At 39.1% G+C, this 15,347-nt stretch overlaps 2 protein-coding genes across 4 annotated transcripts in view; one reads left to right on the top strand and one right to left on the bottom strand.

Moving 5' to 3' along the window:
* WNT7A (Wnt family member 7A) overlaps positions 1–15,347 on the bottom strand; it is an 83,686-nt gene that overhangs the window by 65,597 nt on the left and 2,742 nt on the right. Inside the window, exon 2 of the mRNA XM_074283669.1 lies at positions 13,733–13,959. Coding sequence (XP_074139770.1) covers positions 13,733–13,959 — 227 coding nt within the window. The remainder of the gene's footprint in view (positions 1–13,732; positions 13,960–15,347) is intronic.
* FBXW12 (F-box and WD repeat domain containing 12) overlaps positions 9,552–15,347 on the top strand; it is a 71,998-nt gene continuing 66,202 nt past the window's right edge. The window contains exon 1 of one of the 3 annotated variants that reach the window (XM_074283667.1): positions 9,552–9,603. The gene's annotated coding sequence lies outside the window, so the exon portion shown is untranslated. Of the gene's footprint in view, positions 9,655–15,347 lie in introns of all 3 variants that reach the window. The other 2 variants (XM_074283665.1, XM_074283666.1) reach the window with 2 other exon arrangements.

Raw genomic sequence — 15,347 nt, 5'->3', positions numbered from 1 at the left:
AATTTGAAATGCTTTAAATAACTTAATACATTTGCTTTGAAAACCAAACCTGTAAACTTTTCTAATCTCTATCACCTCTAACCATTTCCCAGCTTTTTCTGTGAGTGTAATTTGATTTCATGAACCCTTTGATTATTTAACGTTCTAATCAAAGATTTGTAAATGACCCTGCCAAGGAGAGGAAGGGAATCCAAAGGCAGAAACCACTTTGCCAACTCCCTCTAGGAATGTGTGACTCATCCTTATCACTTGTTATTGGTCACCCCCTTGATGTGATAGTCTATGACAAAGGTCCACTAACTTGGGAAGAAATCTATCTCTAGTCCCAAGTGGGGGACAATATGTGCTGGAGCCAACATGTAACCTTATCAAGTTAGTCAGTCTTTTTGGCTATTTTCAACTATGTACCTGCACAAGATTATATCCCAAAGCTATTGTTAAAAGGAAGGTAAGGAGAAGAGCCTACTCATGCAAAAATATTCTTAACTGCCTTCCTTAATAATACTTTTTATTTTCAAAATATATGCAAAAATAGTTTTCAGCATTCAAAAATGCAAAACCTTGTGTTCCAAATTTTTCTCCCTCTCTTTCCTCCTTCCCCCTCCCCTAAACAGCAAGTAATCCAATACAGGTTAAACATGTGCAATTCTTCTATACATATTTCCATATTTATCATGCTGTACAAAAAAAAATCAGATCAAAAGGGGAAAAAAGGAGAAATTTTTAAAAAGCAAGCATCAACAACAACAACAAAAACAAAGGTGAAAATACCATGTGGTGATCCACATTCACTCCCTATAGACCTTTTTCTGGATGCAGATAGCTCTCTCCATCATAAGTCTATTGGAACTGGCCTGAATCATCTCATTAAAAAGAGCCACATCCATAACAGTTGATCATCACATAATCTTGTTGTTGCTGTGTATAATGTTCTCTTGGTTCTACTCACTGCTCATAGCATCAGTTCACATCAGTCTCTCCAGGCTTTTCTGAAATTATCCTGCTGATTATTTCTTAGAGAACAATAGTATTCCTTAACATTCATATACTATAACTTTATTCAGCTGATGGGTATCCATTCAGTTTCCAATAACTACCTTTTTTAAAATACAAAAAACACCCACAAATCCAATGAGAATGATTGAATAAGTTTATTATAGTAGGAAGTAATGACTCCATAGTCTATGAATATAGTAGAAACATCCCCATAAAAATGACAAACATAAACAATATAAAGAGATGGGAAAAGATATGTCCAAGTTAAATATAAAGAGTTTAGGATAATAGGAGATAAAATGTAGATGTTTGGCTCTAAACTTATAAAAATAAAACTATCAAAGACAATAGAACTTTATAAATGGATAGACAAATCTAAAAGTGGACATAGTGCAACAGAATCACTTATTTACTGCAGATTGCTCCAAACGTTTTGGGAGAGTAATCTGGCATACACAAAAAAGTAGAAAAATATTCAGACTCTTTAACCCTATGATTCTATTATTAGTTAAATACCTGAAGAGTCATCATAAATGAAAGGGGGAAAAACTATGACATATATTGAGAGTAATATTGTTTGCAATTCCAAAGATCTGGAAAATTACCTAAATATGTCCTACCAAGAGTAGATGGATGGATAAATAAATGATGATATATCAATTTGAGCAATTATTTGGCTGAAGAATGATAAAATTTTAGCCCATAACAAATATCAACTAAATCAGAAGGGTTGTGCTCTGTGTCAGACTATGGAATTCCCACATCCACAAAGTCACATACTTATCAACATAAAAAAACACCTATAAAATGTGATAGACATGAAGTTCACGAAGAAATTTTTAGAGACACAAGAAATAAATGGGAATTGGAGAAAGAAAAACCAAAAATGTCACTTTATCTCTCGGAACTTCAGTTTCAGATTTGTAAAATGAAAGGGTTGGACTAGACATGCTTTAAGCTCCTTTCTAGCTACAAATCATGTAGTCTTCTGAATAATATAAACAATGAAAACCACTATAGTCCCCTCAGTTCTTTTTTGTTTGTCCTACCTTTTGTTCTTAAAACCTTAAACATTCACCCAAAAAAGCGCAATAATATTGATGAGATCAAGTTTGAAAAGTTCCGTTCTTAACTCCCAAGTCAAACATCTTGGCTGTTCCCTGACAAAAGCTGGCCAGAACCCTCCTGAAGTCATCTCAAAAACACATGTTGACAGGATAAGTTATGGAAAGCACTTTTTAATCCTTAAAGTGCAATATAAATGTCAATTATTATTATTAGAAGCAAAAACACTGTGGCTATTTATTGGTGATGTTGTAGCCTGGATTCAGCCACTGGACAGAAAATAACCAGCTTTGTCCTTTGAATAATTTGTGTCTGATTGTAGTAATCTTTCAGTATTTCTTTAATAGTTCAAGGATCAATTTTTTTTAATTTTAAAAATTAAGAAAAAAATAAAAACATTTAAAAATTTTAAAAAATAGTTCAAGGATCTGTGATTTTGTTCAGATTTTCCCTCTATTACCAGACTTCTAAGGCAATGTGAAACACTGAATTTGAAGAATGACTTTGAAGAAGTCATCCCCACTCCACCAGCTTTTGTGAAATGAGGGAACTGGACTAGATGGCCTCTAAAATCTCTTTTAGTTCTTTTTTTTTTTTTTTTTTCCCTGAGGCTGGGGTTAAGTGACTTGCCCAGGGTCACACAGCTAGTAAGTGTTAAGTGTCTGAGACCAGATTTGAACTCTGGTCCTCCGGAATTCAGGGCTACTGCTTTATCCACTGTGCCACCTAGATACCCCTTCTCTTTTAGTTCTTAAAAATCTTTGGTCCTATGATCATAAAAAGGAACAGGTGAGAGAATGTGGATAATTCAACAAACAATCTTGTTGAACGAACACTGAAAGTACCTACCCTTAAGTACTGAGCAAAACTGAAAAAACCCTGTCCTGAAGGATATTCTACTGGTTAACACTGATGTTGAGGTCAGAAGTCTTGAACTCAAATCTGGCCTCTGATGCTGAGTAAAAGTCCACATTCTGGACATCTCCAGACATGCTATTTTCACTCCATTCCATTTGGACCATCACATCCACTCCCTTCCTTCAGGAACTGGATTTTGCCAACAGGGAACCACTGTAGGCTTTGATAGGCCAGCTTTGGGGCTTACCTTCCTCCATTTCAAACCTCTACAGCACTTCCTGGACATTTCCAGCCAACCCACCAAGCACAAACAAAAACCCTTTCTCAGTTCCCCTTTCTGTGTTGCCTTCCCTTATCGGGACGCAAGCTCCTTGAGGATATGCACAGGCTTACTCTCCTTTTTTCTCCATACCTGCCACAGTAAGTACTTAGCTTTATTTGTCTATTCTATGATCCTGGCAAAGTCACTTTACCTTTCTCTGAGTCAGCCTAATGAGGTTGTTATGGGGAAACCTTTTTGTAGTCAAAGAGCTAGAAACCTGGGCTGTCAGGTTATTGTGACTTAGTACAACAGATTCCACTAATGGAAAAACCTCTCCAATTTCACTTCCTTCTAATTGTGGGCAGGACATCATTATTGGAGCAGGACTTAGAATTAAAGGTGAGAATCCCTAGAATTTGGAAAACCAGAAGCAACATGGAATGAACCAAATCAGCCATCTGAACAGTCAATAGAGGTAAAGTTCCCCAGGGGTAGAGCCTCTGGCACAATGCCTTGTACAGAGTAAGCACTAAATAAATGTCTACTGGGTTGAATTTAAATTGGATTGGAAAAAGAAATTCACTCAGTGGACAAACATGACCCCAAAGAAGAACAGGAAAAAAAATGTACCGCTCTCCTTTTGTATTGAAAAGGTGGTATCTATGGGTGTGGACTGTTTGAAATGTGGCCATGGGTCCATCGATTTTGCTGAAATTTTTCTTTTTAGTCTTTGTTAATAAAGAAAGCTCACTGAAAGCCCCTCCTCAGTTCCAGTCTATCCTGTTCCTTCTCTGTAGTTATGAGAAAGAGATGGATAGTATGTCTTGTGCCATCTAACTGAATCTGCCATCCAGCATCTACCAGCAAATCAAGGCCTCCTGATCTCCGGAATTTTGCTTTCTAACCATCTGACACCTCCCCCCCAACCCTCCAGACTTGGGTCTCTAGAAATTAATCCCTTGCCAAGAAAATGGGAGCCGCCGTAATATCAAGAAGGAAGCCCTTTTTGATCAGAAGATATCATAACATTCTTCCCTGCAGGTTCACTAGGAAACTCTTACACTGGTTCAAACCCTTATTACCTCATATGTGGACAATCACAATGTCCCCCTCTCCACACTGGTCCCCTTATCTCCAGTTTCTCTGGCCCTCATTCCTTCCCTTCCTTTGTTGCCAAAGACAATAATCTCCTGAAATGCCTCTATCACTTAGATCATTCTCTTGCTTCAAAGCCTATAGAAATTCCACATACTCTATAAGATAAAGTTCTAGGTCCTTAGAATAGCATTCAAGAATTCCCATGGTCTGGCCCAATTTTATCATTTCCAGGTTCTTCTCCCACTACCCTAAAAGAAGCCACCCTCTCCAGGCAAACTTATATACCTGGTGTTTTTCTACCTCTTCTGACCATGACATTTCTTTAAAATTTAAAACAAAATAAAAAAACAAATATTAAAAGTCTACTGCACTGAACTAGGAACTGGAGGAACCACAAAGTCCAGATTTCCTGCCTAAAAGGAACTTAAAATTCTAAGAGAGGGTCAAGGCATGATACATAATAATACAAGATAAGTTCTTTAAAGGGTTACAAAATAAAATGCTATGAGATCAGAGGGGATATCATGTACCAGTGAGATCACTTCCAGATATTCTTTAAAGCCTTGCCTGACCTTCATGGGACTTACTATCTACCCATAAATCTCACAGATACAGCCATGTTCATACATTGCAATATCCCCTAGTGAGAGTATTAGCTGCTCGAGGGCAAGACCTTGTCTCATAATTTTTCATATCCAAGCATATACCAAGTATATGCATCCAAGTATAACCAAGCAGATTCTTGCCCATAATAATACCTGTTGATTGAGTTGTTTTTCCCCTAAGTTTTGTGCTCCAATTTGAATAAGGCCCAAGGTAGCCCTTCACTTCAAAGGCCTCAGAAGAAGCCCTGGGAAGCCCTGAGTTCATGGTCAAGCCAATTAAATAGCTTTTCTTTTTAAGCTTGTGGGTGTACTTGGAGGATTACTTAGAAAACTTTATTTTTAATTTACAGTAAATAAGGAATCACTGATCACAGAACAGGGAAAAACATCAGCTTAACCACATATTGGGAGGGATCCTGAGCTGCTTTGTTCCAAGCCTTAGGGGGGTTAGGATAAGAGAGAGAACAAGCTGGCCAGGATTACAGAAAATGAGAGCTTGATTTCCCAGATCCCATTGAGGGTACTCCTGGAGATTTCAAAGGTCAATGTCCTGTGTGAGGGGTCCAAAATTTAGCCAATGAATGTTCAATGTAGCCCAACCTTCCCCCTGACATCTTACCTCCCTGGGACTTTTCTTGCTCCTTCAAAGAGCCCTGTAGATTAAATTTGGAGGGAAGGAACCACTAGTCCAAAATGTAGAACAATGGCAAGAAACAAACTCCTTTAAGCCCTGGATCACCAGGACAACCCCTTCTAAGACGTATAAGGCCCTCCTCCTACCTGGTCCTGCCTCCTGCCTCCTTGAGAGGCTAACTCCCATGAATGTACATTCATAAATATTATCCTTGCCATGGACTCTTTTCCTTTAAGATCTGATTCTGGGTATTCTGCCATCTCTAGCCTTTCACTGGCAGCTAGATAAGACAGTAAACAGATGAGAGTGTTAGAGTTGGAATCAGGAAGACCTGCATTCAAATCCTGATTCAGATATATAAGTACCAAGTAGATAGAAAATAAATTTAACCCTTTTTCACAAGCTTTACAGATATCTAAGGACTAGATCCTAATTCTGCCATACCCTCAACCCCATTTAAAAGTTCACTTTGCCAGGTAAAGCCTCCATCCCTGGCTCCTGTGCCTCTTCTTCAGATAGTCTGCTTTCTTGACCTCTCACCACCCTGCTTTACACCTCTGGAAGATGTCCAGCTTATAAATATTCTCCTTAAAGTAGGGCACCCAAAATACTCCAGATGTGGTCTGACCTTCTTCTGGACACCACACTTCTCTCAGGATGATCTCAGATTGCATTAGCTGTGTTGGCAGCCACATCACACTGTTGACTCATACTAAGCTTTCAGACAATTAAAACCTGTTGTCTTTTTTCATATGAACTGCTGCAAAGCCAGAGCTCATGTATCCTATACTTTGTTTCAGTACTGGTTTCATTTACATGCAGGATAGTGATCCTAATTCGATTTTTACTCATTGGTGAAAAGCTGTATGGCACAATAGACAGAGACAGAAAGACAAAGGAAGCCCCAGGTTCCAGTTGTGCCTTAGGACTAGGGTTCCAATCTGAGTCACAATCTGTATGACTATGGGCAAAGAGCTCCAAGCTTACCTGGAGACCACTAGTTATAAAGCAGTGACTGATCTGTATCAGTGAAGGGAGCTTCTTTATTGGGAGTTTACCTACTAATGAAATCATAGATTGGGACCAAATTGTTGAGGATTAACCTCTTATATCAAATGGTCTCAAGATTTTTTTTAAGTCCTAATTCTGGTAATTCCATATATAAGTTCTCTTTCCTGGTTTACTTAATCTTCATATCTGAGGAACAATTCTGGAAGGGGATTGGAGAAGGGCAAGATTATAGTGTTGAAAAAGGATGGTCTCAATTTTAGAAAAATAAGAGGCATTCCCCAATTAATAAATGGTCAAAGGATATTAACAGGCAGTTTTCAGGTGAAAAAAAAATCAAAGCTATTTATAGTCATATTTTTAAAATGCTCTAAATTACTATTGATTTGAGAAGTGCAAATTAAAATAACTCTGAGGTATCACCTCACACCTATCAGAAATGAGAAATGTTGAAGGATATGGGGGAAATAAGCTAATGTACTATTGGTCCAACCATTCTGAACAATAATTTGAAATTACCCCCAAAGAAAATTGTATATATCCATTGGTCCAGGAATATCTCTAATAGGTCAATACCTCTAAAAAGATTTTTTAAAAAGGAACAAGATATATACACACAAAAATATTTATAGCAAATCTTTTTGTGATGAGAAAGAATTTAAAATATTCAACAACTGAAGAATGACTGAACAAACTGTGGTATATGATTATGAGGGAATACCGTTGTGCTATAAAGAAAGAGCAAAGAAGGTAGTTTCAGGAAGAAAAAAAAAACTCAAAACAAAACCATGGTACATCTGACCTGATGAAAAATGAAATGAGAAGAACCAGAAGATCATTGTGTACAGTTAATAGCAATTTTGTAATGATCAATAGTGAAAGACTTAGATACTCTGATCAATCCAAGACAATTTCAAAGAATTCATGATGGAAAAAATGCTATTTATTACCTCTGCAAAAAGGACTGCTGAACTCTGAGTGAAATTTGAAGTGTATTCTCCCTTTTTTCTTTTTTTGGCAATATGTCTAAAATGGAAATGTATTTTGCATGCTTTTACTTGTATAATTGATACTATATTATTTTGTCTTCTCAATGGGTGGGAAAGGGATAGAAAGGAAGGAGAGAATTTGGAACATTTTAAAAGAATAGAATGCTAAAAATAAATATTTTTAAAAACCTAAAAACATCAATAAAACATTATAATGAAAAAGAAAGGAAAAAAGCATGGACTCTGGGATTGCCTCTGATTCTTATTATCTATGTGACTTTGAGCAAATCACTTAATTTTTCTGGGTCTCAGCTTTCTTAACTGTAAAAATAAAGTAATTAAATGAGTTGGCTTTTGAGGACTCAGATCTAAAGTGTCATTATTATTATCTCCATTATACATTTGAGGAAACTGAGGTTGAGAAAGATTAAGTGAGGTCATAGAACCAGTAAGTATTTGAGTCAGGATTAAATCTTCCTGACTCAAATCCATCATGCCATCTAGTTGTCTCCTATCAGCCAGATGACATCTTTCCATCTGGTCCATAAGAATAACCAGAGAAATTCTACCAAATGCTTTGCTGAAAATTCAGAATAAACACATCTATAGCATTGCCCTTACCTACCAATCTAGTAAATCTACTAGGAAAATCAATTCAACCAAACAGGTATATGTTAAACATACACTAATCACAAAGAACTCAAAAGCTGTCCCTACCTTCAAGATGCTTACATTCCCCTTGGGGAGAAGATGTACATGTCATATGTTGATGTAAATCATATGTGAAATGCATAACATCTGAAGAAGGGGCAACTATTAATAACTAGGAAAATGAACAAAGGTGTCCTGGAGTGGAGGGCAACTAAGCTGAACCTTAGGTGAGCTCAGGACAGTGTCCTAAGTCTCACCTTTTATTGGGGAAGGAGACACACATGAAGATCTGACAAAGGAGGCCAAATGAGCAGAAAAGTAGAAGAATTAAGAGAGAACAATGTCAAGAAAGCCAACAGAGAAAACAAGTCTTTATGAGAGTTATCAAAAGAATCCCACCTGTAAATAGGTCAAGACAGATGAGTACTGAGAAAAGGCAAAATAAGATTTAGCAATTAATAACAGCTAACTTTTTGTTTGAGATTTTCAGAGTTTTTAAATATATACATCTCACTTGATCCTCACTGGAATCTTGTGAAGAAAGTGCTATTATCATTCCCATTTTAAAGATGAGGGGATCAAGGCTGAGAGTGATTAAGCAACTTGGTTGAGTATGCACAATTACAGAGTAGCATGAAGAGAAACCATTCTAAAGAAGTGGTTTTAGGATCATAGAATCACAGATATCAAGCTAGAAGAGATCTCAGAGGCCATCTAAAACACTCCCCTCATTTTTACAAATGAAGAAACTAAATCCTAGAGGGATTAAGTTATTTGATGAAGGTGACTCAGCTGAAAAGTATTAAATCTAGGAAAGGAACCCAGATCCTTCTACACGATACCTTTCCAGTAGTAGAGCTATAAGTCAGGCTACAAGACATGAATTCATTTGCTCATGACTTATTCTTAGTGAACCCAGGCTGGTTGCTAGTACCACCACCTACATAGCCAGTAATTATTAGCTTTTCATAAGATATATTTACTTATTTTCCTCAAGAATTCTTCTTGTCTCCTTGATGGCTTCCTTAGCAAATCTTTCAAAGATTCTTCTACTCTTAGCACTGGTTCTCTGTCCAATAATTGCTTCAACCCCTTGCCTAGCCCTAGCATAAACCAATCACCAGCCTTTTGCTTCCATGTGGAGAGTTCCCTGGGTTGACTACCTTGTATCAAAGTCTTCCTTTACCCAACTCAATTTTCGATTCATGCTAAATCCCTCCTTGTGGGATTTAGTGTCTCATCTTGAGTTACAGACTACATGGCATAAGGAAGACAGCTCTCCTCTTATTCTCTAGCTCTATTCTTCACCACCACTGAAGGAATCTACCTTACCACAATCCCATTAATTTGGAAACGATAAACTGAATCATGGAATTGTCTTTGGATGTTTTTGTTTTTGTTTTTTTTACTGAGAAGTACTGTTATATCCTAGAAAGGGTATTTGATTTAGAATCAGGAGGAACTGGGTTCAAATTATTCTGTGTATTAGTTATATGACTCTTTTTATATCCTTAGACTCTCTGAGCCTCAGTTTCCTTTTCTGTAAAATGAGGATATTGGACTCAACAACCTCTAAGGTCCCTTCCAGCTCAAAAATCCATGATCCTCTGATCCTATTTCCAAGGTTCAGTTCTTCCTTAACTTCCCTTTCTGATCGAGATTCTTTATAGTTAGAGATCACAGGAAATATATCATAGCCTTTAGAGCTACATAGGACCTCAAACAGTCGATCAACAATCATTTCAGTGCCTCATATGTGTCAGACAGTAGGTGAGGTGCCTAGGATACAAAAACAAAAAGAAAGAAATAAAGTCAGGAAGGAAGGGAGTGAAGGGAGGGAGAGGAGGGAGGGGAGGAAGGGAGTGAGAGGAGGGAGGGGAGGAAGGGAGTGAGAGGGAGAGGGAAGAAGGGAGGGAGAGGGAGAAGGAAGGAAGGGAGAGAGAGGGAGAGGGAAGGAAGAGGGAGAGAGGGAAAGAGGGAAGGAAGGGAGGGAGGGAGGGAGAGAGGAGAGAAGGAAAGAAGGAAGGGAGGAAGGGAGGGAGAGAGAGAGGAAGAGAGAGAGGAAGGGAGAGAAGGAAGGAAAGAAGGAAGGAAGGAAGGAAGGAAGGAAGGAAGGAAGGAAGGAAGGAAGGAAGGAAGGAAGGAAGGAAGGAAGGAAGGAAGGAAGGAAGGAAGGAAGGGAGGAAGGAAGGGAGAGAGGGAGGGAGGGAAGGAGAAAGGGAGGGAGGGAGGGAGGGAGGAAGGGAGGGAGGAAGGGAAGGAGAGAGGGAGGAAGGAAGGAAGGGAGGAGAGAAGGAAGGAAGGAAGGAAGGAGGGAGAGAGGGAAGGAAGGAGGGAGGGAGGGAGGGAAGGAAGGAAGGAAGGAGGGAGAGAGGGAAGGAAGGAGGGAGGGAGGGAGGGAGGGAGGGAAGGAAGGAAGGAAGGAAGGAAGGAGGGAGAGAGGGAAGGAAGGAGGGAGGGAGGGAGGGAAGGAAGGAAGGAAGGAGGGAGAGAGGGAAGGAAGGAGGGAGGGAGGGAGGGAGGGAGGGAGGGAAGGAAGGAAGGAAGGAAGGAAGGAAGGAAGGAAGGAAGGAAGGAAGGAAGGAAGGAAGGAAGGAAGGAAGGAAGGAAGGAAGGAAGGAAGGAAGGAAGGAGAGAGGGAAGGAAGGGAGGGAGGAAGGGAGGGAGAGAGGAAGAGGGAGGGAGGAAGGGAGAGAAGGAAGTAAGGGAAGAAGGGAGGGAGGGAGGGAGGAAGGGAAGGAGGAAGGGAAGAAGGGAAGAAGGGAGGGTGGGAGGAAGAGAGGAAGGGAGGGGGGGGAGGAAGAGAGGAAGGGAGGGAGGGAGGGAGGGAGGGAGGGAGGGAGGGAGGGAGGGAGGAAAAAGAATTCCTGCTCTCAAAGAGCTTATTTTGTATCAAGAACCACATGCTCAAAGGATCACAGATTTAGAGCTAGAAAGGATCTTATAAACAGACATCTAATCCAAGTTTTTCATTTTACAGATAAGGAAACTGAAACCCAGAAAGGTAATTCAGCTAGTAAGTATAAAAGGCTGGGTTTGAATCCAGCTCTTCGTGACTCCAGATCCAGCTCTCTACTCACTATTAGTCATCATATGACATAGGTAGGGAAGAATAAAGAAGGAAGAAAGAGTAGGGGAAAATTAAGAAAGGAAGCAGAAAAAAAACAGAGCAAAATATAAGGATAATACCTAAGAGAAAGCCAGCAAGGATGGCTACAAGGTACCCACTCTCCGGTAACTGAGAGTAATCAAGATGAGGAAAGGACCTGAAAGTATGGCACATGTCATGTGAACAACTGGAGGAACCAAGGTGCTTAACCCAGAAAAGTCCCAGGGGAAACATCTTTGAAATCCAACTACTCTTTGGAAGAGGAATTATTCCATGTCTGTGTAGTCTCAGAGGGCACATCTTTAACAATGGGTTCTCTTTACAATAGGATATGTCTGAACTGGACAGATGAAGAACTTTCTAACAAGTGGCTCTATTCCAAAATGGACTGCCCCACTTCTGGAAGTACTGATCTCTCTGTCACTGACAGTGTTCAGAAAAGTTGCTGGATATCAGAAAATCAGGATTTACATTTCCAATAGAGGCTGAACAGCCTGATCCTGATTCCTTCTAACAGAGATTCTCTGATTCCCTAAACCTGTTCTGCGTGGCTCTAGAGCTTCTCTTTAGAAACAGAAGGAAACTGCCATACTTCTTTACAGGAGACTATTCTCCTTCCCTCTGTATCTGCTTTCTTAACACATTCTTTGCTGTTTCCTTTTACCTTTCTCTGTATGATTTTCTCTTGAACCACTCTACCTCCAATAGTCTTCCTTTATACAATGGCCACATCTTCTTCTCCTTACCTCTCAATCTTGTTCTTTATCCAAGACTACCATAAGAAAAGAACCAATCCTCTTCATCTTCCATCCATTCATCCAGCAAGGTGTCACTAGCAGGCACCTGAGGCTATCTGACCCCAATAAAGAGAAGGTCAAAGAGGAAGCAACTAGCAAGGACCAATTCCAAGAAAAGAAACTTAGACTCTATCTCAAGCCAAAGAAGTGATTAACTACAAGATATGTAATTAAGGCAGAAGACCATTGGCAAAGTTCAATTAGCCGGCATCATTCTCTCCTGGCAAAGTGAGATACTTTGTAAGCTGACTGCTACTAAGAGTTAGGAATTCTCTCCGCACAGAAAGACAATGTGATCACAGTGATCTTGCTCTATTTGTTACCCAAGGGGCATGTGACTCACATTTGTGTTCCTTTCAGAAAGTGGCCCTAAGGAAAGTTTTATATCCTGAGCCAGAGAGATAAGAGGTTTAGGAGTAGGGGTTTAGGATGACTATACAAGAAGTATAGTCATCAAGGTGATTATCACCATTGATGATAATCACTTGAATGCCATATTTCTAATATTGTCCTGAGATTATTTGTGCTCCAGAAACCTTGATCTCTGACACAAAAACAACTCCTCCAAGCAGTCCATAGACTTCCACAAAAAGAAAAAAAAATCCAACAAGAGATTCTAAAGCGAAGAGCACTAGAGTAAAAGATCTTAATTCCAATCTTAACATTGCTTAACATTAACTGTCTGATCTTGGTCACAAGTTGCTTAATTTCTCAAAACCTCAGTTTCTCCACCTGTAAAATGAACAATAATTTCTGTCCATCTAAGATGGTTGGGAGGATCTAATAAGATAAGAGGGGTAGAAGAAATTTTGGAGGTAGTAGGCAATATCCCAAGTAAAGTGGGGCTACCAATGGTTAGCTGAAGTACATGATTATCATAAATTGCCCATCTGGGTAACTAGAGCCAAAATCAAAAATACTAGCTCATTCTTGACAGGAGCTTGGGGTTAAAATTATACAACAACTTAATACAACTTCCTGCCTCCCTCAGTTAAGTCAAAGAGAACAAAACACATTAATCCACATAAACTGGCTACTTCTCTGGGTCTGGCATTTGGACAAATATTGGCATCAACTGTGTATTTTATCCTTCTCTTTTTATTCATTGGTGAAGAAACAAATATCTGAGCAAGGTGTGTGCATGTGTGGGAGAGACAGACAGACGGACACAGAAACAGAGAGAGACAGAAAGAGAGTTGGAGTTATCTCCATTAAAGTATAGGAGGTAGTACACTTAAAGAAGTGTAGTATTTTCAAAAATAAGGGAATCTAAGCTATTAAGTAAGATAGAATGCTGGGCCTGGAGTCAAGAAAACTCATCTGTGACCCTGACCAAGTCATTTAACAGTGTTTGCCTCAGTTCATCTGTAAAATGAGCTGGAGAAGGAAATGGCAAAATTACTCCAGTATTTTGCCAAGAAAGCTATAAATGGGGTCATAAAGAATCAAACATGACTGAAACAAATGAACGACGACAATGAAATTTCAAAATTATATCTCCACAGAGAGAGGAAGGGCATGAAATAAACAAGTGGGATAGATAAGGTAACAGGAGCTTACAAGGTAACAGATAGTCCACTCAAGACCAAGGCTCAAAGTCTTGTTTGGTGGCTCTGAGATTCTTCCCAGCTCTGTAGTAAACAAGGAAGAGGTAACATACCCACTTTCAGCTCTTTCCCAAAGACCGTCCTCTCTCCCAGGGCTGAGCAGTTCCAACGACCATTTCGGAACTGAAACTGACACTCGTTGATTCCCATTTGAGACCCTTCTCCGATCACGATGATAGCGTCAGGTCGGCTCTGACAGATTGCCCTCTGTCTGGGAGCTAGCCCTGGGATCTTGTTACAGATGATGCTGGCCCCCAGAGCCACCACAGAGGAGAAGCCCCTGCAAAGGAGGAGAGAGACAGACTGGTCATCAACGCAGAGAGCAGTTTGTGGGGTCAGGGTCAGACCAGACTCACCCTCTGGGGCAAACACTGACTCCAAGCTTTCTTTTTTAACAACAAAGGCTACAACTTTATCTCAGCCAAATATCTCCCTCACTCATTTCAAGTGCCTGGTTCAAGAGGATCACAACTCAAAATAGTCTGTTCTCTGAATCTGAAACTTTAAAGAAGGATTCTGGGATGGCTCTAAAGCTGATAATGACATCTGTACAATAACAATTATAATGAAACAATTATACATTACTTGTAAATGGATGGTAGAACAGGTAAAGATGAGTTTGTACAATAAATGTATTTCTATAAATTCATGTAAATTACCTTTTTCTAAATGGAATCATTTTTAAGTATGTTTGAGGATATCACTTAGAATTCAAAAATCACTCCTTTCACTTATAAGACTTGTAAATTTGAATTTTTATGATTAATTTGCTTAAAATTGAATATACTTATAATGATAACCTGTAATTGTTTAGATTGTTTAAAGTAATTAGCCAAATAAGACCATCACTACTACTAGTATGAACCAAAGCTATCTCAAGTTAAAGAAAATGATCATAACAGTATGAATTAGAAATCGAAAGACATTATGACACTGAATAGTCATGTGACTGTGCAAGACACATAACTTCTCTGAGCTCAGTTTCTTCATCTGTAAAAAGAAAAAGTTGGTCAAAAGTATCTTTGAGTTCCCTTCAAGCTCTAGTTTACATGCCATGGCTTTCCAACGGCATTTTGACCAGAATTCAGAAGAGAAAGGTTGGACACAGACTATATCACTGGGAAATTTCTACATCACCATAACAGTATACAATGAAAAAAAAAGTTCTTAAAGAAAAAAAGCTAGGAGTCCTATAACAAGTTAACATATGACTTAGTTGAGTCATAAAAGTAAAATAGTAATGAGAGTGCAAAAGGAACCTACACATTTCCAAAAAAAAAAAAAAACTGAGCAGTTTATGGTTGTGAGGATAACCTAGTTAAGTCTCCTCATTTGTCTGAAGTAGAAAAAGAACCCATTTGAAATCAGAGAACCTGAGTTCAAATTCCATCTCTAGTCCACATTACCTGGGTAGGGGGGTGGGAAATCACTTAACCTCTCTATTGGTGTTCTCATATGAAAATGAGAGGGTTATACTAGAAAAGCTATAAGGTCCCAGCTCTAGATTCAAGAATCAGATAACCTGAGGCCCAGGGAGGGTCAAAGAGCTAGTAAGCTTCAGACACATAATTAGAACACAAGTCCCCGAATTTTCATTTAATCCAGTGCCCTTTCCACAATGGCATCAGAGAGTAAGTGGGAGAGCAAACTGCAGCAGCTCCCCATTGT

Source organism: Sminthopsis crassicaudata, chromosome 1 (genome assembly GCF_048593235.1).
Source record: "Sminthopsis crassicaudata isolate SCR6 chromosome 1, ASM4859323v1, whole genome shotgun sequence".
Taxonomy (NCBI): domain Eukaryota; kingdom Metazoa; phylum Chordata; class Mammalia; order Dasyuromorphia; family Dasyuridae; genus Sminthopsis; species Sminthopsis crassicaudata.
This window is presented reverse-complemented; position numbering and strand designations above follow the sequence as displayed.